Here is a 26663-nt window from a genome sequence, read left to right on the forward strand (position 1 = left end):
AGGACCAGAAAGTGTTGCTGTTGGCGGAACACCTCCCTGTTCCTGGTAACAACAATTCATCAGGACCCGAACAAATGAAACCACACAATCCAAGAAGGACTAATTCAATATGACATTTATTCATCAAACTCTCGAGGGCTCTAAAAGCACAAATGTTTTCCCAACTAACAAATAAGGCACATTTTGGAATGCCATTTCATGGACATGAAAAACAGACTTGTGGTCTACTTTCGACACCATGGCTGTGTTTCCCAAAATCGTCGTCTTCCCAACCTCGCGCCTGCCTTCTGTCCAATTCAGATATTACATTATTGCAATGTCGCATTACAAGCATCAGAAAAGAATTCAAAGATAACGTTCCAAGTTGACCACGTCAGCACAAGTGTTAACACAGTACAGTACATTCAGTAAATATGTCCTACTCGTAGCGCTAAATGAAAACTAAGAGGAGTCAGAGAATTCTGATAAGGTAAAAACAATATGTACTGTAGCAAACTACTCTATAGTACTTAAATAAGTATGCATTGCACAAAGTAATATTTCATCTGAAACCAAACACATGCACATGCAAACTCTAAAATAGTTCTTTGTCACACACGCCATCTTGAACAAGTACAAACCTCTAAGCTACTAATAACACTGTAACATCTTATAATAGTTCCTTGTCTTTGCTGGTTGAAGCAAACTACATCTCACAGCTTAATGTGCTTAAACAGTGGTGAGTGTCCGTCACTACTTAAATCCACCAACGTCTGCATGTTAACACAATGTATCTCTAAAATATTGCTGTTACTGTATACAAAAAAAATGAATACATGCAACTGTATGGGTGTAAATGGCAGCTCGTAATTAGTAACAAACAGCAGCCGAGTAACGATCGGCTGTGGGTTAACATTGGTAACATCATAGAACAAAAACACAAATATACAATGGCTTATAATTGAGAAAGGGTATTAATTATGTACCAGCTTTTATAATATTCTATGTAGACATCAATATTTCCTTCTTAGTGTAACTTTGTTGCATATTCTATACAAAAAGTGTTGTAAAAAATCTCCATAAATATTTCTGCAGGATAAACCCTCAGATTCTTGTAAAACATACAGAAAAAAACTCCCAGCTTTGTTTATTTCTCAGCAATAGGCCCTTCTTCTCACACACACACACAAACACAAAAGCTTCAGTATTGCATAACACTTCAAAAGAGCTACGATCCTGGAAACGATGGCCATCGAATATATACATAAACAGTCTCTCTGTCAGGGAAAATAACTAGAGGTTTTGCAGATTGCTTTAAAAATTTCAACATCTAATTGTTTCTAAAATGCACATCTTGTTCATAGAAAATAAATTTGAGTTGAAAATGTACTAGAAAAGTCAAGTATATGTGATTCAAGAAAGGTGTGAAAGCAGTCGATTCTTTGTGCCGTCTTTTTTGATGGTCTCCTCCTAGAGTGTCTCTGGGTGGAATCAAACTCTGGATTTCTCACTGACTATTGTACCAGAACTCACATGACTCGCATGACATGGTTACTTGTTAATGAGGCTAGTTCATAAGACATCATTGGTATCTGTTCCGCTCACTGACCGTGAGCTTCATATGTAATGTCATCGCTCAGAGCAAAGGAAAGATGATAAATCGACAAACTGATTGTTCCCAAAGGCACTGGGTAAACAGAGAGTCTGCTGTTCAATGACTTTAGCATATGCTCGTTTTTAAAGGGGCGCTCCACCAACTGCACCAGGTTCCTTCTAATGGGCAGTACCGCCAGAACTACAAAAACTCGCTGGAGCGCCCGTCTCACTTCACAGATGGAGCCTGTGACCTTGTATTTATGAACAAACCCAATGGTTCCTCAGGAAAGAAAGGAAAAGATAAACAAAACAAAGAACTACAATAGAGAAAAATAAATTCCACAGTTTCACTTGCAACCGTGTTGTGTTGTGGCGATCAAATAAGAAAGAACATCTTTGTTGAGGCTCCGTGACAACATTCCACAGGAGGATTGTTACTGCCAGCTACAAATGCACCCAGCTCTGCTCCAACACCCACATGTCTGTTCAGACTCATAAACGTTTCATCGTCCTTTGTCAACCTGCGTTAAACCTACTAAACGTCACAGTTACACGTTTACTCTGACCTCCGCTCCTAATGTTTTCCTAATCTTAAATGGCCTCTCAGTCTGAATACTGCAGGATGGTCTTTTAAGGCACATACAGTATGTCGCAGTACAAAATAGTCAACCTGTTGCAGGTCTACAAATACAGTACATTTAAATAATTCACAATTCCTATGACAAGGTCCTTGAAAGGCACATTTCCCTAGGTCCAAACTACATACATTTTCTTCTGCTCTGTGGTAATGTAAACAGGACGTGTACTTCTCTTTCTATAAAGACAACGTTTTCTAGCAATCGGCCCCATAAAAATAGATTTAAGCGTAAACTTAATTCATCACCACATTCAGTACGCCTCTGAATCCTCCGCATCGCCCTTCGATCCTAATCCTCATTGCTTCTCTCTGCAGAACCTCAGCGCTTCAGCTCCCTTAGAAGTCCCTTTACATTGCAGTCAGCTATGAGACGCTGTAATAAATACAAATCAATCACCAACTTCACAAGGGACAGTCATCAATTGTCACAAAACGTGATCCAAAACCTAACACACCGATTCACTAGACGTCTCCTTTGTACTAATTTGCGGTTAAAATCGAATCAGGTTTTACATGTGAAGAGCTCAGTATCAAAAGTCAATATAGCAATGAGTTCATTATCAACACTGGCACAAAACTATGTGGGCAACAGAATATTGTTTTTATAATATTTATAAAAAATCTCACACTGTCTAGTATTAATTATTAGATCTTATGTGGCATTCAGGGAGGATATTAAAAATATAATCTGTTAGCAACGCTCTAAATCTAGATGAGCTAATATATGCAACTGAACCTACAGTAGTTTCTAAAGACACGTGGAAGCAGTTACACAATAATGTGATAAACAAACAACAAAAAACATTTTTATGTCCCAGTTAAAGTTATAATTGCACACTAGACAACAAGAGAATAAATAGGCCCAAGGTAAGCTAGGGACGCATGGCACGTTATCCCTCAGTTAATTCACAGTTAATAAAATGTGCTGTTTGCTCTATTATGGAAAGACGTCAAAAGACCTTGTACACATGAAACCGTTACGAAAGGCCTGGGTTTAAACGTTCATCACATTGCCACACGCTTCACTTGGCAGGGAAGTGGAAGGCAGAAAGCCAACAAACCCGAAGGTGAGGTAATCAATTGAGGCCAATGCCGTCGATGACATGAAATGCAATTCACCAGCGCAACGATCGGCCGCTGCTGTGGTCGGATCAGTCGGCTCAGGTGGGCGCTGACGGGCAAGGCGTTAAGGAGTCGATGGATTTGGCAAGTTTTAGCGTTGGATGAAAAGCACTTATGTGTGATGGGGACTGACGCTAAGTGAACACGTTCGTCTAATTCTCAGAGGTACTCTTCAATACTTCAATTCATGCTACGATTGAAAAAGAAGCATAATAAAAGCTGTCTCCTACGATGGACTTGAGGGGAGAGAGCGGAGGGTTAACGGAGAAAAGCATCTAAATGCAAGAAGGATTAGAGTCAATTTAGTGTATGTAAGGCTAGTGGAGGTCAGAGGGGAAGGTGTGAGGAGTGAGGACTGGGTGACGGCAGCCTGGTGTTGAATTAGGCCAGGGTGGTGGAAGGGGCTGAGGCTGAGGGATGGATTCCTCCAACTCTGGATAAAGATGATTATTGCACACGGCGGCAGTAGTAGCCGAGGACCTTGCACTTCTCGCACAGGTGTTGTGGGTGCTCCTTACTCTGATCAGAAACATCCAGGCCGTCCGGCTTCTCCAAAGGTCTCTGAGGACACAAACAGAGAACAGCAGTGAGGTAAATCAGACACGGCAGCTCGAGTGTATACAGTCTATACAGTCCTACTACAGGCTACTTTGGCCTCCTCCACTTATTCCAGGCACAATTATCTGCAGAGGGATCAGGCAGCTCACCATCTGCTGTGGAAACTTGCCGCGTTAAAACACACTGAAAAAAAGATCTAGTTTGTGTTTGATCATGATGACGTCCGTGGAAATATCAGCAAACCTCTAAAGCAGTGACTTGGATCGACTATCTGGGACAAAGGGAATCAATCTGAGCCAACACGTCGGAGGTCAGTTTAACAGTCAGTTTGGAAAACTGTGTTTCTCATCTATTGTTCTTTTCTTCTTAGAACCTATCACAGAACCACGGTTTAACACAAAGGGAACCGGGGTAGCATGCATCACTACATGGAGATACTTCCATCATCCACTGATGAGTCTGCCAGCAGGAGCTAAGACCTCACTATTGGTGTCAGAGACACTGGGTGGAACTTGGGTCTGCTGGTTTCAAGGCGCCAGGTGCATGTCTGTTACTGAAGTGTCCTTTAGCAACATACACAAGCTTCTGAAGGTCTGCTTAAAGTGAAGTCTGAGCTCTGTCCATCAGGTGGCGGTGAAAATGGAACTCATCAAAACTGTGGCGACGCTTTGTCTGTAGTAGGTATGTGTACTTACATTTTGGGTTTGTTATAGTAAATAAAAAAAAATAGATTTAGTTTTACACCAATAAATAAACATAGACTTAGATTTTTGTTCCAAGAACACTATTTATTTCTGATCAAACGGGTTCAAAGTGTGGATCGAATAACCAGAGGTGTTCCTGCTCCACCAGTTTTATGGAGGATGCTTTGGCCAAATGTCCCATCATGCATTTCACTGGCACATGTCAGACACACTCTGAAGTCTTAACGCTGTTTCTCTCAAGCCTAGCACCTGTGCGCCTATGGGTAAGCTAATGCTAGGAGACTAGAACACTATAAATTAAGTAAATGTACCCGATATTTATACAGCAAATATTTAATGCACGTGGATGGAGACGGAGTCCTGCTGAAAGGCTGATTATTGGATTCCCCAGGAAGCAGAGGTTAGCGCTTCATTTCAAACGCTGACACAGACACATGGGCTAATAAAGTGGCTGACATTTCAAATGCAGGGAATCTGCTTGTCTGTTGTTTCTATCTCTGCTGCAAAAAGAAGAATTAAATAAAAATTCAACAACTACTGTGAATGATAAGCTAACTTTCCATTGGCATGCGAGTCTGTGCCCAGCGCTGAAGGCACATTAGCCGAGCGGTGCAGGGTGCTAGCGTAGCCTAGCGTGGTCAGCCACGGTATTCAGAGAACAAGCAGCGTCTCGCAGCAGTAATCGCAACTTTATTTCAGGAACTGGAATTGGAAGAATGTTGAAAAGCATAAATATTAAAGGATGAAGTGCTGGGGATAAATATATCTCTTGCTGAGGAGCGTAGATTCTTTTTCAGGCTATCCATCTCTTCGGTTAACAAGCTGTGGGGAGCGTTTCCAAGGCTGAGGCCAACCGGCACGTTAAGTCCCTCTAAGTGTTTGCTGTTCGGAAAATCACTCCACAGGATCTCGGTTAATACATTTTCTCTTCATGTTCATGTTATTAAATGTGAGAAGGAATATCTGCGTCTGTACGTATCAATTACCTCAGGGTTAGTCTGAGTCGGTGTCGTGTTAGTAAAGGAATATTAGCGTCTGGTAAATAATCCCAAATACTGTCTGTCAGGAAATGTAATTGGTTTATTCAGCAATTGTTACTTTTACATATTATATTATTATTTTAATGAGGCCATCTGGAAAATCAAGGCAGAACACGGCAGTGCAAGTCTAACTTTGTGTTGAACCATGTTAAAGCGCGCCATCGCCTTCACGTTTGATGGTACCTGCTTGTGTGGATAGACGTTGATGTGGCATTTGATACATTCCTGCCCCATGTTGGCCCAGGAGTTCCCACTCATCCACTTCCTCTTGCACTTTGGACACTTGTACTCTCCGAAGCACCTCTTCTTTCCTTGGTAGGGTGTGAGCCCTTCGCCTTTGGGTCTGGCCTGAGGAGAGGAAGGAACAAGGATTCATGATGGAGCGGTGCCTACGGCTTTAAGAGAGCAGAGTGTTTTCCCATTTGCTGCAACAGACCCTTTTACGTTCAGCCGAACAATAATAGGGGGTGAGCTGTGACAGCGGAGTGTGTCCTTCCTGCCTGTGCTAATATAACCACGCTCATCATACAGCACACCCCTACACACAATTCTGGCACAATATGTGGTTGTGTAATTGACTTTTACTTCCATTCCAGCTGTATTAAATTACTCATCTGATTCTCATGAGGGAGATGATTATAAACAGTCAGTCAGCCATGAAAAAGCACTAGCCTGAGGGCAATATTGTTGGGAGGAGTCGCTCCAATGACTTCATGTTGGCAACTTTATTCAGGCCACTATACCGGCGTTGGAAAAGCCTTGCTTTCCTCCTGAAAGCGTGTCACAAACATACCGCTGATGTCATCAGAATGGTTGAACCATAATCTGTCCAAGCTGCCAAAATAAAAGCCTAAAGTGCACTTATTAGTGAGTTTGTCAGGACATTTCATTATCGATTTGGAGCTGCATCACCAGGAAAAAGGGGGAGAGTTCATCCCACAACTTGCTTGTACTTGTGACAGGAATCATCAGCCGAGGAGTGGTTATTTTAGCAAACAAAATCCTTCCCTCTGGCAGATAAACACTTCTCTGTGAACGGAGCCAGAAGGATTTTAAAAAGGCCTTCGTGCACAGATTCATAACTGATGTGACAGAAAAGAGTGCAGGACGTCACCAACGGTTCGTAGATTTTCCAGCTTAAGAAATCCGATCTTTTGTGTTCACTCTAATTTCACTGATTGTTTTCATAATCAGCTCACTGTTGTTTTGCCTTCAGGGAAACGGTGGAGGGAGACTGAGACGAGGGGGCATGGACCGTATCCTCACTGTTTTCCTATTTTGTCCCCGCCTGCCCGAGGAACTTTAATCAGCAGCATCTGGTGCTGTCCTCACACACGTCAGAGCTTTGCATCAGCACCGCCGAGCCGGCGCTAAGCGAGGGCGGCCGCGCTCCAACCCGGCCCCTCGACAGCATGACCTCAGCCTTCCAGTCGGCTCCGCGTCACCCGTTGTGACAGCACGCAGGCTGGAAACTCTGAACGCGTTCAACGGCCCGCGTCGAAGACGAGCGCGTGGCGGCGTTTTGTTTGTGCGCTGTCCTACAAATGATCTTGTCTAATGTGTTCTAACTGCAAACAGGCTGCTTTTCTCACTCGTAAAAAGCCCAGATGACAAACTACAGCATCCTCTGCATTTTTTTCTGCAGCACAGCTAACGGCTAACGTAGCTAAAAAATAATAACTATTTGGAGGTTTTACACTAAATTAAGATCAGAGCACCAGGTGTACAGCCCAGGAGGCCCAATGTTAATGCTCCTCATTCATTTGGGAATTTGAACGCAGAGATAATTTCCTGTTACGGCTGTTTGTTCGAAAAAAAGAAAGGGGGGGAAAGAAAAAACAAAAATCTCTCCCAGATTCTGCAGCCAGGACTCAGCGGGACAGAAACAGCGCTCATCCTCCTCCTCCACACGACCATTCCATTCCTGCTCCATGCTGTTTCCAAGGTCTGGCCTTGGCCTTTGGCTGCATGTCATGCTCTGTCTGCAGCTGAGTGCTTTCACATTACAAACGCGGTTGCAATGAATCTGAAGGTGTTCCCAGTGTGCACGCAGCAAATATGTTAGCTATCTAACAGACATGTTTTTTTTTTTTGAAAATCTATATTGAAAAATTGTTAGATTTAAAAACCTCACTAATGGATCTAATATGTTTTGTATATAGACAGATATGTGAAAAACGCAGCTCGAAGCCAAGTCTTGTGTCTTTTTACATAGGGACCATTTTATTTGCACAGCTGCAGAGTAATGCCGAATTTATTTGGACACTTGGAGATACAAATATGAGTCGGTGTGATTATACTGCTTTGTGGTCCATTATGTTCAGCCCATTGCAACATGCCGCCTCTCATGGAGGTCCTAGACGAAGAGTGACTTCGGGCCTTGAAGTCATAAACTTCTCAGACGCATTTGCTATTGCGCATTCCGCTGGACTTCCCAGCACGTGGGAACCGATGTCCCAATAACATCTGGGCCCGTCGTGCCACCGCTGCCAACGGGGGCCGGCTCAGGAACACGGCGGCCACCAGCGCGGGCGGCTCTGGGTTTCCCAACGTACATGTCCTCCTGTTTACATTGGTCCAGCAGATTACAAGTCAAAACCCCACGGCTGTAAACACTCGAGTGACTGAGTAAATGTTTTAGTTCGGTTTGATTTCCAGAAAAATAACCACGCGTCGCAGCCTTTGAAGACACATTCACAGACATTAGACAATACGAACGCTCTGCAGACCAACCTGTACAGGAGGATGTGTTGTATTAAAATGGACATATCTGGGCCATTTTAGGTGCCGGTCAAGTGGACGTAAAGCTTTGGGGCGACGGAACCAGCTGATGGTGTTGCGTCAGGGGATGGGGAGCGCTGTTTGTCGTAAGGCTTTAACACTGTCGTTTGTTTATGTCCCAGAGGCTGCAGAGACAGAGCAGTGTCTCCATGGAGAGGACAGCGCAGCCTCATAGGGAACAGTTGGTAAGTGAAGTACATTCACTGATGCAACATCTACGCAAAACACGGCCACGCACGGGCCCAAGCAAACACGCACACAATGCATCCCTCTCCTCTCGGCCCCTTTAACACCCAGACACGCACGCTGCTCAAATTCCTCGTCCCCCGGTTTTTCATGCGCTCTTGAGACAACTGGAAAGGCTCCGTGCATGATTTCCTGCACGACTCCCACTCGGAGAGCTGCGAGCCCGCAGATCACTCACTGGCGATTAGTGTGAGAATAATAAGCTCACAGACGACACTAAATAGGATAAACAGAGTTGCGCAAATGATTGTGAAGCGAAAACTAACTGAAACATGACACTGGAAAAAAAAAAACTTGAGGCCGAGAATGAATTAATGTCAGACTTGGACGTGAATCAGGCTTCTGCTCCTTGAGGATTCGCTATTGAAGGGGGGGTCTCAAAACCTGCTGCTGGAATCACACTCCAACGCACATGCACACACAACGAGACAACGAGAAAAGTGGACAAACACCACAAGCCCCGCGGTTGCTCAAGCCAACTGGGGAGAAACCCTCCACTCAGACCCTGTCAGGAGGGCGGAGAGAGGGAGACAGAGAGCGAGGGAGGGGGAAATCTAAATCCAAAGCAGATGGCCTCCATAGGGGCAGAACACTAAGAAACACAGAGAGCTGTCGTAAAATCGCTGCGCTGCTTTAATTAGGCCGTACATTTGTGGAGGGGAGAGAAAGATGGGGGATGAAACAGTGTTGACTAACCACCGTAGGTCTGGCTGCAGCTTCAGTGGATTGGACCCATTATCATGTGCAGGAATGCATAGATGGTTCTCATGGGGGGGTCGAGACCCTCTGGCAGCTTATGCGCTAATGCAGGTTGATTGACGAATTTAAACTGCGGCGCTTTAGCGAGTCGGTACCCGTCTAGACGACCCGGCCTTTGAATTTCACAGACAATCAGGTAATACCATAGAATTGATTAAAAGGTATGAAGGCCAGACTCTGAAATTGCAGTTTGAATGTTATTTTGCAAGAAACCCATCTCGAAATCCAGCTCCAGTGTAAATCATAAAAAACAAGTCTATTACTGACCACTGGAAAATGTGTTCCAGACCACTGTCTGGATCCTAAAGGTGATCTTTCACGAGTGTTGATCTTAGATTCCAGGCTGAGAGTAATGGCCAGTGGACAGACACTCCCTTAATCCTGTGTCTCAAGCAACAGGATAGTTAGTCTTCTTTAATATTCGACATCCTTTCCAAGCCCCACCTGACAGGAATCCTGGTGCAGGTCAGTGCCAAAGACAGTTCTCACCACCTACAGTTGATTTAGGCTCCGCGTGTACTGTGTTTCCCACTGTCGGTGCACAGACAAATAGGAGGAGACAGTCCTGACAATAAAACTCGGGTTCTCATGCCGTTCAGCGGTTTGTGAGAAAACAAGGGGTTCGTGGGTAAAGCGACGTTGAGGCTTTGGAAAATAGTTGTTTGTAATTGTAAGGAACCACTCGTATCCGGATTTTTTTGCAGAAAGATCAGAGGTTACAGTCATATATTCTTTGACTGAGTTATAGTTTTTTTTTACCATACAACACATGATCGTCTTGATCTTTGGCGTCATGTGAGATGCTCTGGCTTGGTTTGATGTTCGCGTGGACCGCACCGTGGAGTGAAATGCCCCAGACAGGCCAGTGAGTCACAATACGAGCGTTTCATTCAGCAAATACCTTGAGGTTGTTTGTCAGAAATGCTTGGCGCGCCATTTGGGGAGAGTAATACTGGCAAAACAATTTTTAGAGCACGGTTTGGTTTGGCGCGACCACATCAATACAGTTTGGACGAAAAATGCGCAAAAAAGGTCACATACTGTACAGTACTGACTCACGACGAATTATCTCACGTGGTTCTGGAAAGCTAACGTTCGAAGACAACCTCTGGGTGTAGATAAGCCGTGCGCTTGTTTCTTACTTAAATCATCCATCCACTTAAACCATCACTGCCCGCGTTGTCGGACATCACAGAAACAGCAGAATAAAGACGTGAGGGCGCAGTCGCCCGCCTGTCAGTCAGAACTGAGGGCCAAGTGAGGGCGTGCAGATGGTCACTGCTTCAAGTCTCTCACAGGAATGACACTGTCACCACCTCAGCTGTGTCCCACTGCACAAGGAACAAGGATTGTTTATTAGCAGTTTCCGCCGCTCATGCCAGAACCTCAGCCAGGTGCATTGTGGGGACTATTTATCAATCCCACCATGCACTGGGAGCTCTAAATACAGCCCCTGTTTTCTTTGCATCTCCCTCCTCTCCCCTGCCATCTTTCTCACCTCTCTCTCGCTCGCTCAGCTCCTTTGCTGGTGCAGCTGTCTCTTTCTAATGCCTGCAAAGAAAAGTGGCCGAGGCTGAAAGTGACGGGAGGAACAGGTGTGCTGTTGGAGTGATAAATCTGCCCTCGCTCGGGCACAATGCACCTCTGTATACGAAAACAATCTGCCCCCGAAGGGGCTGCGCAGAGGAGACAGACAATACTCCGCCTGCCGCGGCAGAAACAAGTTGAGGGAAATTACAGGGTGCAAAATCTCCACGCAATCAGCATCAGAACAAAGACTTGGCCGGATCCTCTTTAAAGAAACACGGTCAAATTACTGAGTAAAACAAACACGTTAATTCAAGTCAGACGCAGTTAATCCAAGTCTACATTTAGCGGCTAATAATTAGCACTAACGGCTTAAGACATCATGTTGCATTCCACGTGTCACCTAAATAAATGAAGACGATGCCTTCACTGACCAAAAAGTGCCCAGATCATTTAATCACTTATTTTGAAACTCTCTCAGTCGTTGGAAACAACTGCATAGTTATTCCTTGTTTTTCAAGTATCCCAAATAGAGCTGCCTTAATCCCGGCTCGCTGGCGCAGGCCCCAAACTGCTGGGCTGCTCCCCACCGTTCGTAGCGCTCCGATCGCTAGCTAGCATCTGGAAACCATCAGTGTAAACAAAGGAGCAGCGGAGGAGCTCAGGCCCCGCTCTGCCTTTCTGCATCCCCCAGGACATCACTCAGAGACAGAGCAACACAAGACCCAAACCAGCCCCAAAACCTGCATGTATTGCATTTCCACGTGTGTGTGTGTGTGTGTGTGTGTGTGTGTGTGTGTGTGTGTGTGTGTGTGTGTGTGTGTGTGTGTGTGTGTGTGTGTGTGTGTGTGTGTGTGTGTGTAGGGGGGGGGTCCTCATCTCAGAATCTACATTTGGTTTGGCTTCAGTTCAGTAAAAGCTAGATTTACAGATAGGACAGGATGGAATATAGTCCACTGTGTTAGCTTGGAGTCTTCTGGAATCAGTGTTTGGTTTGTTCATTAGGCGTAGCATTTCTGATAAGACTTCTAATTGCTTTAATGTGGTGTGGGTTAGCGTGCTAGCCTTAGTGGTCTGACTAATGCTTAAAGGGAAACGGCCTGGATGTGGTTTAAACCTGAGACCTGCACCTCATCTGTGAGACATCAGGAAAGATCAAAGGATCAATCAGGCCTGATCGCTCCCTGATACACGACATGGGCATATTTCCTGACTTTTCATATTAGTCTTTCAGTAACTGTGGATCTATCAGTCATGGGTTTGGGCTTTTTCAGTACTTCAGAATCCATAATGCTTATGAACACACCACAGAGAGCAGAAGGTTTTTTGCCCACTGTGTATATTTCCACTGGTTTTCGTCGGCCAATAATCTGGCTTGTGTATGTCGCCAGTAACAGTGCAGATATATTTCTTCTGTTGCTCCACAGCTCTGTATTCATAACTGCTGAGATAAGCATTCTTATCTTGTGCAGATGTCCCTAAATATAAACCACAGCATTGCATAATCACATATCAGCGGTGATAGAGCTACTCATAGATTGAAGCAGTAACATGTAAGCTACTGTGATGAAATTAAAAAGTATTTACATTCACAAATTCATAACATTTAGGAATGACTTTTATTATATCTCATCTTTTATTTTTAATTACGTCTTTGTACTATTCTAGTATTTAAAATGTAATGTTTTGTGGTTGTGTTCATGTAATATGTCAGTTACATGTAACCTATAACAATTCCTATTGACAAAACAGACTCATTGACATTTGTTTTTGTATTTTGTATTAAGTATTGAGAGTTCACTAAAACGTTCTCCCATCAGCCAGCTCTCATATGAACCTGGCCCGTGCCCTTTGTGGGTCAGGGCGCTATTCTTAAAAAAGGTTTCATATTCTAGAAGCTCTTCGTTTTAGCTCTTCATATGTGCTTGGCATTTCATTACACTATAAAAAGCGGTTTACTCACAATAGCACACGCCAGTTGTTTCCAAGTCTAAAAATGCCAAAGAGAAATTGCCGTTAAGTCCTTTGCTGCATTTATCCGGCCTCAGGTGTAATGTGTCTGAAGGCAAGGCAGCCAAAATAGCAGTTGACGGGGACAGAGGAGGGTTTGAGTGGAGGGAACCGTCTACCTGCACACCCCCAGGACCAGAACCAGCGCCGCAAAGCCACACGCAAGTCTGACCCTAGAGAGCGGCGCTGCGGCTCAATCCATTCGAAACCAACTTCATGCAGGCGAGCAGCGGCTCTCAGGGTAACATGTTTTTCCCTTGTGGCTTCGCTGGTTCAACCGCTGAGGTCGCAGGCCTTTATGGATGTGTTTGTTATGTCACCGTTACATAAAGAGGAGGGATATGAGAGGACAACACTCCAACTGTTTTCTAGAATAACCACAAGTCCATTTCCAGCCCCACAGAGACGCCAAAACAGTTCATTTTAGGAAATGGACTCTGCTTGGCAGGCTCCACCGTGTGTGTGTGTGTGTGTGTGTGTGTGTGTGTGTGTGTGTGTGTGTGTGTGTGTGTGTGTGTGTGTGTGTGTGTGTGTGTACCTCTGTAGGCTACATGTCTTTAGCTCGTCGTATAGCACACTTTCTTGTTTTTGCAAGATTTTTTAACTAACGATGAAAAGTCATCAGTCAGTTATTGTCTGCAGACAACAACAACATCATCCTCGGACTCGACTGAGGACGAGGGCAGTGATCCAGTGATTCAGTGATCCAGTGATCCTAGCCTGCCTGGGTAGGCTGATACAGCTCAGCCATGAACTGTGTCAGGACCAGGTATCGTCAGCGTAGCCTCAGGTTCAATCAGTAGATTCCTGGACCAGCTGAGACATCACGCAGGGAAAAGGGGTTAAATCAAAACAGCTGTAGAGTGATGCCCATAAGTCCAGAGGCAGCGCCAGGAAGTATCCAAAACAGGTGTTTGTGCTCTTAAACGACATCACTGATCACCGAGAAATAGTTCAATCATCTTTACAAGGCCTGCATGCGGGCAATCATACGACTGTTATGGTTCCGTTATGTTTCTATTTGCCCCGTTTAAATTCAACAAAATCCAAATAATCGCTGGCAGCACATTGCAGCTCTGCAGGAACAGAAACAAACACACATGGGAGGAGTAACAAAGACTGAAGACGTATCCCAGAAAAGCGTCTCATCAGTCGAATATGATTTCTTTTCTGACTGATAATTCGCTATGTGCTAGTCTGTGTATTCTATGGTGCATAGAACCAAAGCCGCTCGGTGAAGAACAAGTCCCAATATGCTGATGTGTTGATTTAGATTAAATCCAATCTGAACTAAGTCAACTTTAATATTGTTATTACGTATACGTGAAACTCAGTGACCTGCAATTTCTGGTTGTTTTGATAAACTGGAGGTGGATGTCTTGTATGGTCTCGTTTGCTGTGTTGTCATAAGCAGCTGACCTCTCTATTATTATGTTGTTATAATGATTAATACATTTATAGTGGATGTGGAACAACCAAATAACGTAGAAATAGGAGCCACATCCTTCATGTCACTGGTAGATTTTAAATTAAATTTTATGTTTTTGCCCTGTTTTTAAACTCAAAGTCATGGTGGAAATGCAGATGTGTGCATGTAAACATGTGTGTTTTTCTCCTCAGTAACAGACCCCATGCCCTTTGTGTCCAGGACAGCTGCACAGACACATGACCGAGCCAACATTATTTGCCAAAACCATATTCCCAGATTCCTAGTTTTCCCCTGCCCAGCTTCCTTAATCAGCCACGGGTCTCAGTGTCACGGCCTTGAATGACTGAGTATCTGTCTCTGTGGCGTAAGAGTGTGGAGGTGTTCTTCACACCAACATTGTTCTCCTGCTCTAAACCCAAATGTAAATGTTTTTGGCTGAATGCTTTCTCTGCCTTTATGTTTATCACAGGCCGACTGCTTGAATCCAGAAGCTGCCTCCCTTCACACACATACTCTGGGTTTGACATACTCCACACTTTGCATATCTGCTGGGCGCTAAGAGCTAATGCTAAGCGGCGCCGTGGGTGTGAATGCCGCCCCTGGCCTCTGCAGACCTCGAACTGGTCCCACTAAGCCCAGTGGGCTGTGCAGCTGCACTGCGGCGTTGGGTTACCGGGCCGGTGAATGACAAGGGCAGGTTGACAGACAGAGGTGCACAAAACATCTGATCGCCTCGCGCAGGAAGTCCATAACACCGCTGCCCGTGCTGTGGTCGTGTGGCTGTGTCCTTAAGTGTGTGTGCCTGTATATTTCTGTAAGTCGCTGTGCTGAATATGCTGCCCACGTGCGCTGCTAATCTCAGTGTCGCTTGGCGTCAATGCTATATCGGACCCGCGTCCCTATATGGTGTCCCGGCGCTCTCGCTATAAAGGCTCTTTCTCCGCTGAACTCCTCAAAACGCGTCCACAGCGGTTCCTCAGAGCCGCCGGTGGCCGCCTGTCGGTTCTGACGCTGCGAAAGCATCCCTGATAAGCCTTATCTGTTTACAGAGCGGCCTCGGCCCCTCCCGCTCCCCGCTAACCCGACTGAGTGAGTGTCGGAGCGCGGGCAGACGCGGGGCCTTCGCTGCGACTGGAAGGAAGATCAGGGGTCGCGCTGTGAAAACATTCCCATGGCGCACCTCCCCTCCCATCGCCTCCCCCACACCCCCCCACATCGCTGCCAGAGACTTCCCGAGAGCGCGGAGATAAAGAGGGGAGAACGGCAAACGGAACAAACGCCCTGGACGAGTGCAAGAAGCGGCTGCTGCGACAGAAAAAAAGAAAAACCACAGACAAACCACAAAATTCTAATGCTTTCATAACACGTGTTTTTTTATAGACCACTACTGTGTTAAATCGAGTCGTATAATCTTCCCTAGCATTCTTTAGTGTAGATAACAGATGTGCAGTTTTCAATGAGACACGCTGCTTGTACTGTTCTGATTTGCTGCCACCTGTGCGTCTCCACGTTGGCTATTTCTCTGAGGGACGGAGACTTCCGCGTCGTCTGCCGGAGGAGGGCATCAGCATAATTACAGTACACGACACAGAGAAGTAAGAGGTTGCATAACAACAGCCACCGCCGAGGCCCTCCTAGTGTATATGTTGACATGTAGAGAAACTATATAAGGTTTCTATGCGGTTTGCTCCTATGATCTTTTTTCTTGGTAAGTCTATTCAAACATACTTGAGCCTGATACACTACTGTGATGCAGCGGGAGCCCTGCTGGGGAAACAATACGCGCCTGCCTTCCCGACCCCTCCGTCTAGCAGATCCTACAGGCGTACAATGACTGCCTTAATTACCAGCCTCTATTCCCAGCACTAGGCTTTTCCCAATAGTGGCCATTCAGAACCACAGTCTCTCCCTAAGGTGCCCATTCAGTCCCAGCACAAAGCTAGCAGTGTCAGACCATGATCTCTTGACACCAAATCCTGTGTCCCAGCACATGCAGCTTCACAGCGTCTCTGTCTGCGTGCCCGTCCGTCCTCCCCGTCGGGCTGCGTCATATCGCAGAAGAATCTGCCTTTCGCATGTGTGAGGAATCGCTGCTGCCACGAGGAGCAATTAGTTCAGCCGCACGGCGATCACCCAGAAGTGATAAGCACAAAGGTTAGTAGCAGTCTGATGCGTTTTTGTACTTTTCTCAGCTCACTAATGAGTTAATGTGGAAATCTGCTAACAGGATATCATGACGTAGTGAAACTCTGGCCTTTGACCCCCTGATCTCTTCCCTCAGTGGAAAGCGAACTACCCTGTTATAGTTATGGCTGCTCTCTCGTGTTCAGAACCAAACCATAGAATGTGTTCGTGTGTGATTAATTGCAAGTGATCACGAAACACGAATGAAACGGCAGAGGTGGAGCAGAGTGTGTATAAAGTCGACGGTGACCTGCTTTCCCTCATGCTGCAAAGACAAGCTTACATAAGCCGTTTAACAAGCAACTGCCCCCAGAAACATTATTGTTCATTTTCCTTTATTGAGTCCAGCTTGCGTTTTACTGCGTTAACTCGCTGGCATCGCAGAAACTAAATAAAACAAAAGAATCATACTGGAAACCTTGCAAATGAACAAGAGGACTTCACCTGGGTTGACCTTAGGTTTTGGGAGGTCATGTAGGTGGACGTTTAGCCAGAATACTGCTGTTCTCTCATTATCTCAGAGCGACTGTGTGTTTACCTGCTTGTGATAAAAGTGACAGGGCGCTATCTCCCAGAGATGGGGTTATGAGCGTCATGGTAACCAAAACAGGAAGTGGCCTGATTGTTGCCTCAGCAAAAACTAAGCGGAAGAATGGAATTTGTGTCCAGAACACAAACCAGCTGGAAGGAAGCTGCACTTTTATCATTCTTCTAACTTTGATTTCCCTTCAGGGGAAGTGCCCTCGCTCCCCTTTCGCTGTCTCGCGGGCTCTGTTCGCGACACAGACAGCGCTCCGCGCCGTCCCCACATAACAGCGGCCGCGTCAGGGGCACATAGATCACAGAGGTAAAATGTGAAGCATTCTCTCATGACAAACGCAGAAGTGCGACGGAGGTGTCGAGAAAAATGTTTACCGACAGGGTCAACAAACTGCAAGATGCATGAGAGAGAGGAGACGGCTGATGGAGGGGGAGGATCGTGTGAAGACGTGGATTTATATGCGCTCGTTTCAGTGAAGTCGGGAATCGGTTAAATGAAGATTAAAAAGTACAAAACACATCCAGCATCTAAGTCTGTTCTCCTCCCAGGAACATTAGCCTCCGGGCGACGAGCACCATCTCCAGCTATGTTAAACCCACGCAAAATGTCGAACTGTTGAATAATCAAAACTGAACTAATTATCAAAGGGTAGCAGTCTATTTTCATCTATTTAAAGGCATGTTTCCAATGCAACAGTTGACGAATGTCCTGCCAACGGCTTGAAGCTGGATTTCAGCTCCAGTCTAAATATGTTTTTTGTTAAGTAGGGAATTTGGATTTTACACAGAGGCCAGATTATGAATCAAATTCTGTGCAAAGGAAAAGATTCACATAGTCAAAATAAATAAATAATATAAATATAAAGAACATTAGTTGTGTATGATGAAAATGTGCAACTTGTGTTTTGATTCCGACTTTAATGTTAGAGTTACACACAGCAGGAAATAGGCTGGGCCCACACAGAGCAAACACAGTTGTTTTTAAGAAGCCGAGCACACAGACAGCCCTGCACACTGGTAAATTATAAACTGGCCGTGTGTGTTTGACACATTATCCTCTCCGCCTCACTCTCCCCGAGCGCAACAGCAAACTCCAAAATTTAAACCAAGTGGTTGCACAATTATTTCCCGCACGACTGCCAACCGATTCGGGGCGAAATCGCTGCCCCGTCAAAGGCAAACACTGGAAAACCAAATAAGCTCGGTCAAAACAACAAGCGCGGGTGTTTTACAGCAGCAATGACAAGTCAATAGGTTTATCACCGCAACCAAAGGAAACCCACGCGTTTTGCCAAGTCACACTCACAGCATTATTTGCCAGTAGCGTGAAGAGGCCGGGCTTCGCGGCTCATCCGGGAACTCTGTGTTGACACCATTATAGAACATGATGTTGACCATTTGTCACAAAAGGCTGCAGAAATCAGCACCTCGTGAGGCGTCAGCTCAGTAATTGGCATATGGTCACAGGTGCAGAGGTGAAGTCAGACACCCTTTTGAAACCTAACGCTTAAACCTATAGGTTTTGTATCTTTACATTTTCCAGATTACAGAGTAAATTAAATGAGAGCTTAAAAAGTGGCATTTATTTTGAAATGTATATGTATGTTCCTCAGACACTATCACTGTGTGAACAGAGGGCACATTATCCTGGTGATAAAGAAGCCTCTGTATGAGGATCAATGAGCTCCATGTGGTTCTGATCAGCACAATGGCTGTGATGCTCTTGAGGGTGCTCTTCTTTTCTATTCGCCCTCCCAGTTCTTTTTATTTTTTATATATATATTTCTTTATAAATGATACATAGAGAACATTCCAACTTGACATGGGGTCACTGGATTCACGTATATAAATATAGTTTATATCACAAGCAGCCAAAAAAGGGAAAGTCTGTACGTCAACACCGGCTTCTGGGCCCGTGACGATGCAAAAGAACAGACAAATATGCAGTTTTTCACGGCTTCAGCAGCTCAGGGTTGTAGGAAATATCTCAAATAGCTCGTCTGCCAAGATTCGGCGATGAAAAGCATTAGTAGTTCCATGTTTGTACATTATATGTGAGGCTACAGGCAGAAATGAGCTTGGAACTGTCTTATTACAATAAGGGCTGGGGTTAGTTACACTCCTTTTGGACACTCGTTGTTTTGTTAGCTTTCGTCGGCTAACTGGCAAAAAGGTGAGGGAATAAATCTTCTCCGTCACACTCATGACAAGAAAAAGAACCAACGAACTGGTGAAGCCACAAACAACAAACTCCTGAGTTTAATGTGAGCAACAATTTTCATTGGTAACGCACAACGCCAGCGTCACTTATGACATTTCTGCACCTTCTGAGACAAATGACATTAGTCCTGACCTAATAACCCAACCAGTGTCGCAGCGAGGAACACTAAAGCCCGGGACATGCTTCCTACAGCAGAACACGAGCAATCTGTGTCTGCTCCCCATCCACAATAATGGCTTTGTTCATACTTGCACGAGCCCTGACGTCTGACAAGGCCGTGGAAGTCAGGAGCAGGCGAAGCTACTTGCTACTGATCTGTGTCAAAACTCAACAGTTGCGGTATGTAAACATGAGCATTCTGCTCGTAACAAGTGTGTTGTTATCTAATGACTGGAAGGAAGCGGGCACATCCAGTCCTGCAGTAGGTAATTTAATGTCAGTGTGCCCCCGTTAACCACATGAGAGGGAGTGATGCATCTTAGCTTTGTCTTCATCAAAAACTGTTAAAAGTTAGATATAAAAACTGTTATATATATATATAAATATATATGTTATTTTTTGTCTGATAAGCATCCTTAAAAATAAATGTTCTACTTGTGATTTCTCCGAAGAACAAAAACACGTCCGGCAAACTATTATTTTGAAAGATGGAACCAGAGGAACGTATTATGACCAGGAACTGGGACACAGCAACTTGGGAGTCTACTGTAGCTCAAGAGAGAGACACATAAAATACACACATGGCTGCAGCAGCCACCCCCACATGCCCACAAACCTGCATACCGGCAAAGACATTTTCCATGAGTTAATCTTTCTAAAAGGAGGAATAGCAAGACGATGTCATCCAGCGCATCATTCTGATCACTCGAATCAGCAGCGGAGCCAACCGCTGAGAGGATTAATCCACCAAACAGAACCAAAGCATGAGGGTGACTGGAAGACATCTTGGACGGGGGCCAACGCGTTGCAGAGAGGGGGCATTCTGCTCATAACTGGGGGAGCGACCTCATTTTCCGAATAAAAGCCAGTTTACATAACACCTCTGTCCCCATGACGAGGAGAGCTGGGCAGCTGCTGGCAGGCCTGTGGCTTTCACTCAACTAAGAGGTCCCTGAGAAAAAAAAAAAAAAAAAAGAATTCTCTCTGCATAACCACAAGTCGGCTCTGAGTGTTTCCAACATTAACATAGCATAACAAAAAAGTTAGCCATTTTAAATAATGCATAAACACTTTGGTGACCTCAAGAATTCAATTGCCTTAGTCTATTTCCCACAGAGGCAAGTAATGGAAAGCACACATCTCTAAAGAGGAAGTCATTTTAATGAAGGTAGGGTGGTTTTAAAGGCCGAGCATCAATGTGCATTTAACAGAACGTACGTGTGTCAGGCTTTAAATGCACAGAAATGAGGTAGGGTAACTTAATATCATAGATATAGATCGTCTCAGTGCAGGCAAATGGACAAACAGCTGTTTGCTGCACTTCGCAGAACAGGCAAAAGTTAGTGCGGAACGGGGGAAAATAGTGTGACACTGTTGGAAAAATAGGTAAGTTGAACACTGTTGCCATTAAATAGTCACGTTCGTATCTATTGCCAGATGTGTGTCACATCTGGTTTTCGTGTCTCGCGCTGATTAAGTAAGACCGGACTATCCTTGGCGAGGCTCCGTGCGACAGGTGACGGGGCGGTGGATCGTGTCGGTGATGTAGCACAACTGGAAGGTGCGTTTATGGAGGAAACAAACCCCAGGAGGGATCTGAGTAACTGATGAACTCTGTAGGTGTGGGAGCCGTTTGGAGACTTTGCTGCTTTTTGACTTACTGTTGGCAGTTTTACGAACAGCTGAAATACAAACCAGAAGATGTCTGAGTGGGATTCTGAGGTCCGGCCCTGATGATTACCTTCACAGAAAAATGGATTTCACAGCTTCTACTATAAACTTGTTTATTAATACATCATTTAGGTCTTTTTGTTTTAAAGCACTAGTTTAAATGTATACTGTATATGGCTTATCTCATTTTACTCTTCATGTACACCTACTGAACTCTGCACTGGATATGATTATTATCTTTATAATTTAATCTGTGCTCACTCTAGGAACTAAAGCATTAGATAAAAGAAACATTAAGGCAATTCGTTACATGTTGCTAGATATACTATAACCCAAATTCCCACTGGACCTGTCAATAAATGATCTAACTCCCACACATTGAGGGTTGGAGTTGTCCAGGAGATATTTCATCAGTACACAGGTCTTTCACAGACCTCCCGAGACCCGTCATCATGTGTCATAAAGCGGGTCAAAGCATTTTAATCTCACATCTGCTCCTCATTACCATTCCATGCACAAGAAACTCAGGGCCAGGGTGCACCTCACCCAGAGAACTGGAGAGAAGAAATATGGGGAGAGTCAACACAGAGACAGAGACATGAGGGAGATTATTAGGCACCAGGAGTCAAAAAACAACTCTGTGGGAAAAGAAACGCACACAGAGAAAATGCCATTGTGATCCTATTTGGAATCCTATCACTTACAGCCATAGTGTAATACCAGGTTGACAGATGATAGATCACCACAGCAGCTTTAGAGTCCAGGCCACTGTCAACACCTCCAGCAAACTCCCTGAGGTACTGCTTCAATAGGTTTGTTACACTGGATGAGATCAATGCAACACTTGTGTTTGGCTGGGGATTCACATATTCAACTGTGTAGTTCTTCAGTCTGCTAACATGCTAACATGCTAACGCCGCTAACCTGACGATCCAGTGCTGATCCAGATTAACAGCTGACTCCTGAACCCCTCATGGTTAGCATGGTTGATTTCATTTACTGCAATGCTTCACACACACACACACACACACACACACACACACACACACACACACACACACACACACACACACACACACACACACACACACACACACACACACACTACAGAAGACAGAGGCCAGCCTGTTTAACAAGTAGGTCAGACCAGAGCCAAAGAGAGAGCGAGAGGAGGAGAGGAATTGACTGCAGCAGGCACAGCTTCCAGTGCCATCTCCAGTATTTATGAGCCACACAAACCAAAGTCCCACCATGAATAACGTGAACACAATAGCAGGAAGTAAACATCTGTAAGGTAGAGTCATCTTTTACAGTGCCAAAAGCTATTTGTGTGATCTGAGCATTGGGTGAAGGGCTATACGTGTGTTACAAGTCTCACCTGAGGGCAGTCTTTGATGTAATGGCCCTTGTTGAAGCACAGGTGGCACAGATAGTTGGGCGGAGGCCTTTTGTTGGGCTTTCGTGGCTCTGAAGACAGGGAAAGGTCCGAAAAATGGTCCGTCAGGGAGTTGAGTCCATCCACGATGTTGTTCAGGGAGCCATAGGGTGACACATTCTTATACAGGTTGTTGTTTAAGGCCTATAATTAAAGATAATGTCAGTTTACATTAGATGATATACAGTATTTAAAATAACAACAGTCTTGTGCATGTGTTTATGTAATTCAAAAGTAATTCCCAGTTTTATTAAGCGTGACTTGATTTACCGCATGCTGGAGAACACACACACACGATGCTATCACATAAAATACTGCATCTGCTGAAGGTCTTGAATATCTGAGATTAATCGCCAATTTCCTCTACGTGCTCTCTGTCCTGTTTTCTGTTGTGCAAAAAAATGTCGAAAAAAAAAACAAAAAAAAACTCCAAGATCTCTTCTCTCATTAAATTCACAACATCTGGCGAGAGGCCCAGCTGTGCTCATGAGCTGGAAAAGTACTGAGCATGCCCACAGAGAAAGGGAGAACTTTACAGAGGGTAAGTGATTGTAAACGAGCCGGGAGCCTGTGGAGCATCAGCGATGTCACCGCGCACGCCGGCGGCGGCGTTCGCCGTGCGCCCGGAGCCGCAGTGGATTCGTAGACGATGCGCTCTGAATATTAATAAGCGCCAGAGCACCGACTGCGGCGGCTCGCTGCCCCTTTTTCATCCTGCACGCGAGCTCCATCTGACTGAGGCCACTCATCTGAATGAAGCCATGTAGACGAGCTGCTGCTGAACTGCAGGAATAACAGTCATCAACAGCGTCGGATGCGCAGGCGTGATGAGGAGCACAGGCGCACGCACAGCAGGGTCTCTTTTAGGGACACGGGTGTTGCATTTGGGAAATGATGCTGCCGTTGACGTTGCACAGCGCAGAAACCTTAGACTTGGCAACCGGTCCGGTGCTACAAGCCAGGTCTTGGTCTGCTGGCGGTGACATTGTCTCGCTAACCAGCTCCAGCTTTAAGGCTCGCGTTCATTTATTACATGGAGTCGCCGTAAATCAAGCGTTGCAGCTCTGCGCTTTCTCAGGCCTTCCCATCCGCCACGTGTTCCCGCGTTATCGCTCCTCGGCGGAAGCGTACCCGTTCGCTGAGCTACATCCCGATGAATTATTTCAACAAATAGAAAACAGGAAACGTTGCCCAGTTCTCCCGTCTCGGCCTCCAACCTGTCTGCCGTCGGCCCCGTGGAAGCAGGTTTCACACACATCTGCTAATGGCTGGGGGGGGGGGGGGGGGGGGGGGGGGGGGGGGGGGGGGGGGTTGTTTATTTGCTGTGTTTGTGTTTGAGCCGGGGTGACTCAGCAGGAGGGCGGCACTCGTGCGTGCGTTGGGCCGCTATCTGTGACGGTCGCGCGTGGCCGAGCGTGGAGGAGGAGAGGCGGCACCCTGCAGGGAGCGATGGGTTTCAACCAGAGCTGCGCTGCTAACAGAAAGCTCCCGCAACACGGTCGTTGGTTAGCGCTGACTCACTTTTAGGATGCTGTGTGACCCGTCGCTGCAAAAACACACGCACTCGCTGCGGCATTAGTCACCTCCTCATCAAATCCCTGCAGAGGTTTATTTTACTTGGCTCCGTCGCTAGAGTAAGTTGCAAAACGCACCCCTCAACTGTTTCCAGACTAATTCTTCAGTTTGAAACACTTTATACTGCCGTGGACTGAACGCTGTTGCGTGTAATGTATAACACGCACGCCCAGTGTTCAGTGGGCTGTTTCAAGTTAAACGACTTCAAAAGGCCTCTATGGTTACCACCACAATAATGGACCCCGGCCCTGATGGTGACTGAGGCATGCTTCCACTGCGAGTGTTTCCAGCACGTAACGTCATAGTAACACAGATCTAAGAAGCTCGACTGAGGTGTAATCAACGCACGAGGAGCTCGCTGCACAGCGCAGGCTGCAGGAGCGCGTCTGCCGCCCGGACACATCATCAGCCGGTTCTGGTCCCGTAATTACGCAGAGTTACAAAAATAGACAATATGTAAACAAGCTTGGATTTTGTTTGCACAACCTGGTCTATTTGAAGGAGCCAGGGAGCTCAGCAAGAGGCTGCAGTGGCCTGATGTCTCCAGACAGAGGCAGAGTGAGGGATCTATTTCCAGCTGCTCCACTCTACCTGTCTAACAGCATGTAGGAGAGTCAATATGAGCCTCAAGCCACAGCTACGCTGATAATACATCTATTTATCCCAGGGCACAGAATGACATAAGGACAGGGAGCTGAATTATCTATGCACAGATTTGTGTTTCTTTTACTATATAATGAGAGTCTGCCTTGTTTTATTAGGCTGTCGACACTTCACACAAATTAAATTTTAAATGAGGCCTATAATATTTCTGCAGCTGTTTATGTGTCACATTCTGACTATGTCCTGGGAAATAATGTTTTATTTAAGTTGTGGTATTTACTTTGCTTTTGTTGTTATATGATGTCTGTAAAGTATGACTACAGATGGCACGTCAATTATTTTGGTCCAATAAATCAGTGTTTTCCAGTCATTACAATAATAATCTCGCAGGAGAGCGATTTAACGTCGCGTACACGGTGCCACGGCGGTTGGACACATCCCACCCACGCTGCCGAGGCTACAGCAGGTAAACCAGCGCTACTCTGCGTTCAATCACGCAGTCTGAAATAAAAACCCACGCACGCACACGCACACGCACGCACGCCGTCGATCACCTCATTGCGCTGCAGCTGAAAGAAGTTGTTGAGATAGTTGGAGTTGAGCGACGAGCTCACGTCCGCCCCTGCGGGAGTCTTGCTGAAGCCCAGGTCCGGGTGGGAAGAGTTCGCCTCGGGTCTGAACGCGTCAAAGGCGCTGGTCTGGTGGGGGTCTTGCAGGGAGAGATAGACCCAGTTGAGGAGCTGCGCAGGCTGGTACACGGAGGCACTCGTGTCTATGGCAGACAATAAGCTCATCTTTCAATTCAAATGGCTGGACCGGATCTTTCGCCGCTGAGTCTTGGACCGCTCTCAACTCCTCTCGCCGTCTTGCGTCTTCGTCCCCCGTTCCGCGGCAGATGGCAGGAGCTCCTCTCTTAAATTCCCGTTTAGGGCTCTGTCCTCCTCACGCCGGGAGCCTCGGCCCAGTTCAACGTTACTCAGAAGTCATTGCGCTAACATGCCAGTATGAAAACTTTTCCCCTGTCCCCCATGGTCGGCTATCTGCCTTTATTACAGCGGGGCAGACTGGGGCTCCTTGCATATGTAATGAGGCCAGCGCTACGTCACGGAGGACGCGGACCAATCACGTTACTGGGACAAAAGCTTCGGCTGAGCAGCTCCGCTTCGGCGCAAAGTTAATTAATATCCTACATCTACAGCCAGAACATTAAACCCATTGAACAGAAATGAAGCATAGGATGGCGTGTGTTGGTTTCATGACATTTGTCCATAGGTGTTGAAAGGTTGAGGCCCAGTTTTAGGGCTGAGAGCACAGTTAGATTTAGGTTAAATATAGGGCCTTCAAAAAAAGAAAGTGTGTGATAGGTGTTTTATTTATTCCCAGACAGACCCAGTAACATGTTAATATTGTAAATGCTCTTTGATCGTGAAGTGAACGGTGTTGCGCCTATTAAATTCTAAATGTTTTACGTCCTCCAAGAGAACACCGCTTTAAAAGTGCAATCAGCCAAATGCTAATGCAAACTGCATGTCAGCACCAGCCTCTGGCTTCTGTGAGGGCCACTAAATTGAGCGTTGACTCTACACTGGCCAAGAAATGCGTCAAGCCCAGTGTGGCGTTCAGAGAGCTGTTTAAAGTCTCCCTCTTGTGGCGAATGCCAGTCATTAACACAAAGCACAACTGTGCCAGTCCTGTTTAATTAAATGTATTTACTGTACGGATGTAAAGCAGAAACTCTGAATGCTTCACTCTTATGGTGAATCTATTAAATGATTTTGTTTGGCTCAGTGTCACTGCGAATCATCACTATCAACTACTTTTCCGATCACCTTTATTCCAATGATGACACACTTTTATTTATGGTCTCTCCCAGGATGATGTCTACAG

The 26663-nt window shown here is 45.6% G+C and overlaps 1 protein-coding gene across 1 annotated transcript; it reads right to left on the reverse strand.

Annotated features, from left to right (window-relative positions):
* Nucleotides 1-97: 97 nt before the first annotated feature.
* Nucleotides 98-25841, reverse strand: zcchc24 (zinc finger, CCHC domain containing 24). Its single transcript, XM_029175452.3, has 4 exons — nucleotides 25331-25841; nucleotides 22542-22742; nucleotides 5820-5984; nucleotides 98-3895 (listed from the first exon to the last, which is right to left on the reverse strand). The coding sequence occupies exons 1-4, from the start codon at nucleotides 25568-25570 to the stop codon at nucleotides 3782-3784; spliced, it is 720 nt and encodes a 239-aa protein (XP_029031285.1). The 5' UTR covers nucleotides 25571-25841; the 3' UTR covers nucleotides 98-3781.
* Between the last annotated feature and the right edge of the window lie 822 nt (nucleotides 25842-26663).

The sequence above is a fragment of the Betta splendens genome, chromosome 15 (assembly GCF_900634795.4).
Source record: "Betta splendens chromosome 15, fBetSpl5.4, whole genome shotgun sequence".
Classification (NCBI taxonomy): Eukaryota; Metazoa; Chordata; class Actinopteri; order Anabantiformes; family Osphronemidae; genus Betta; species Betta splendens.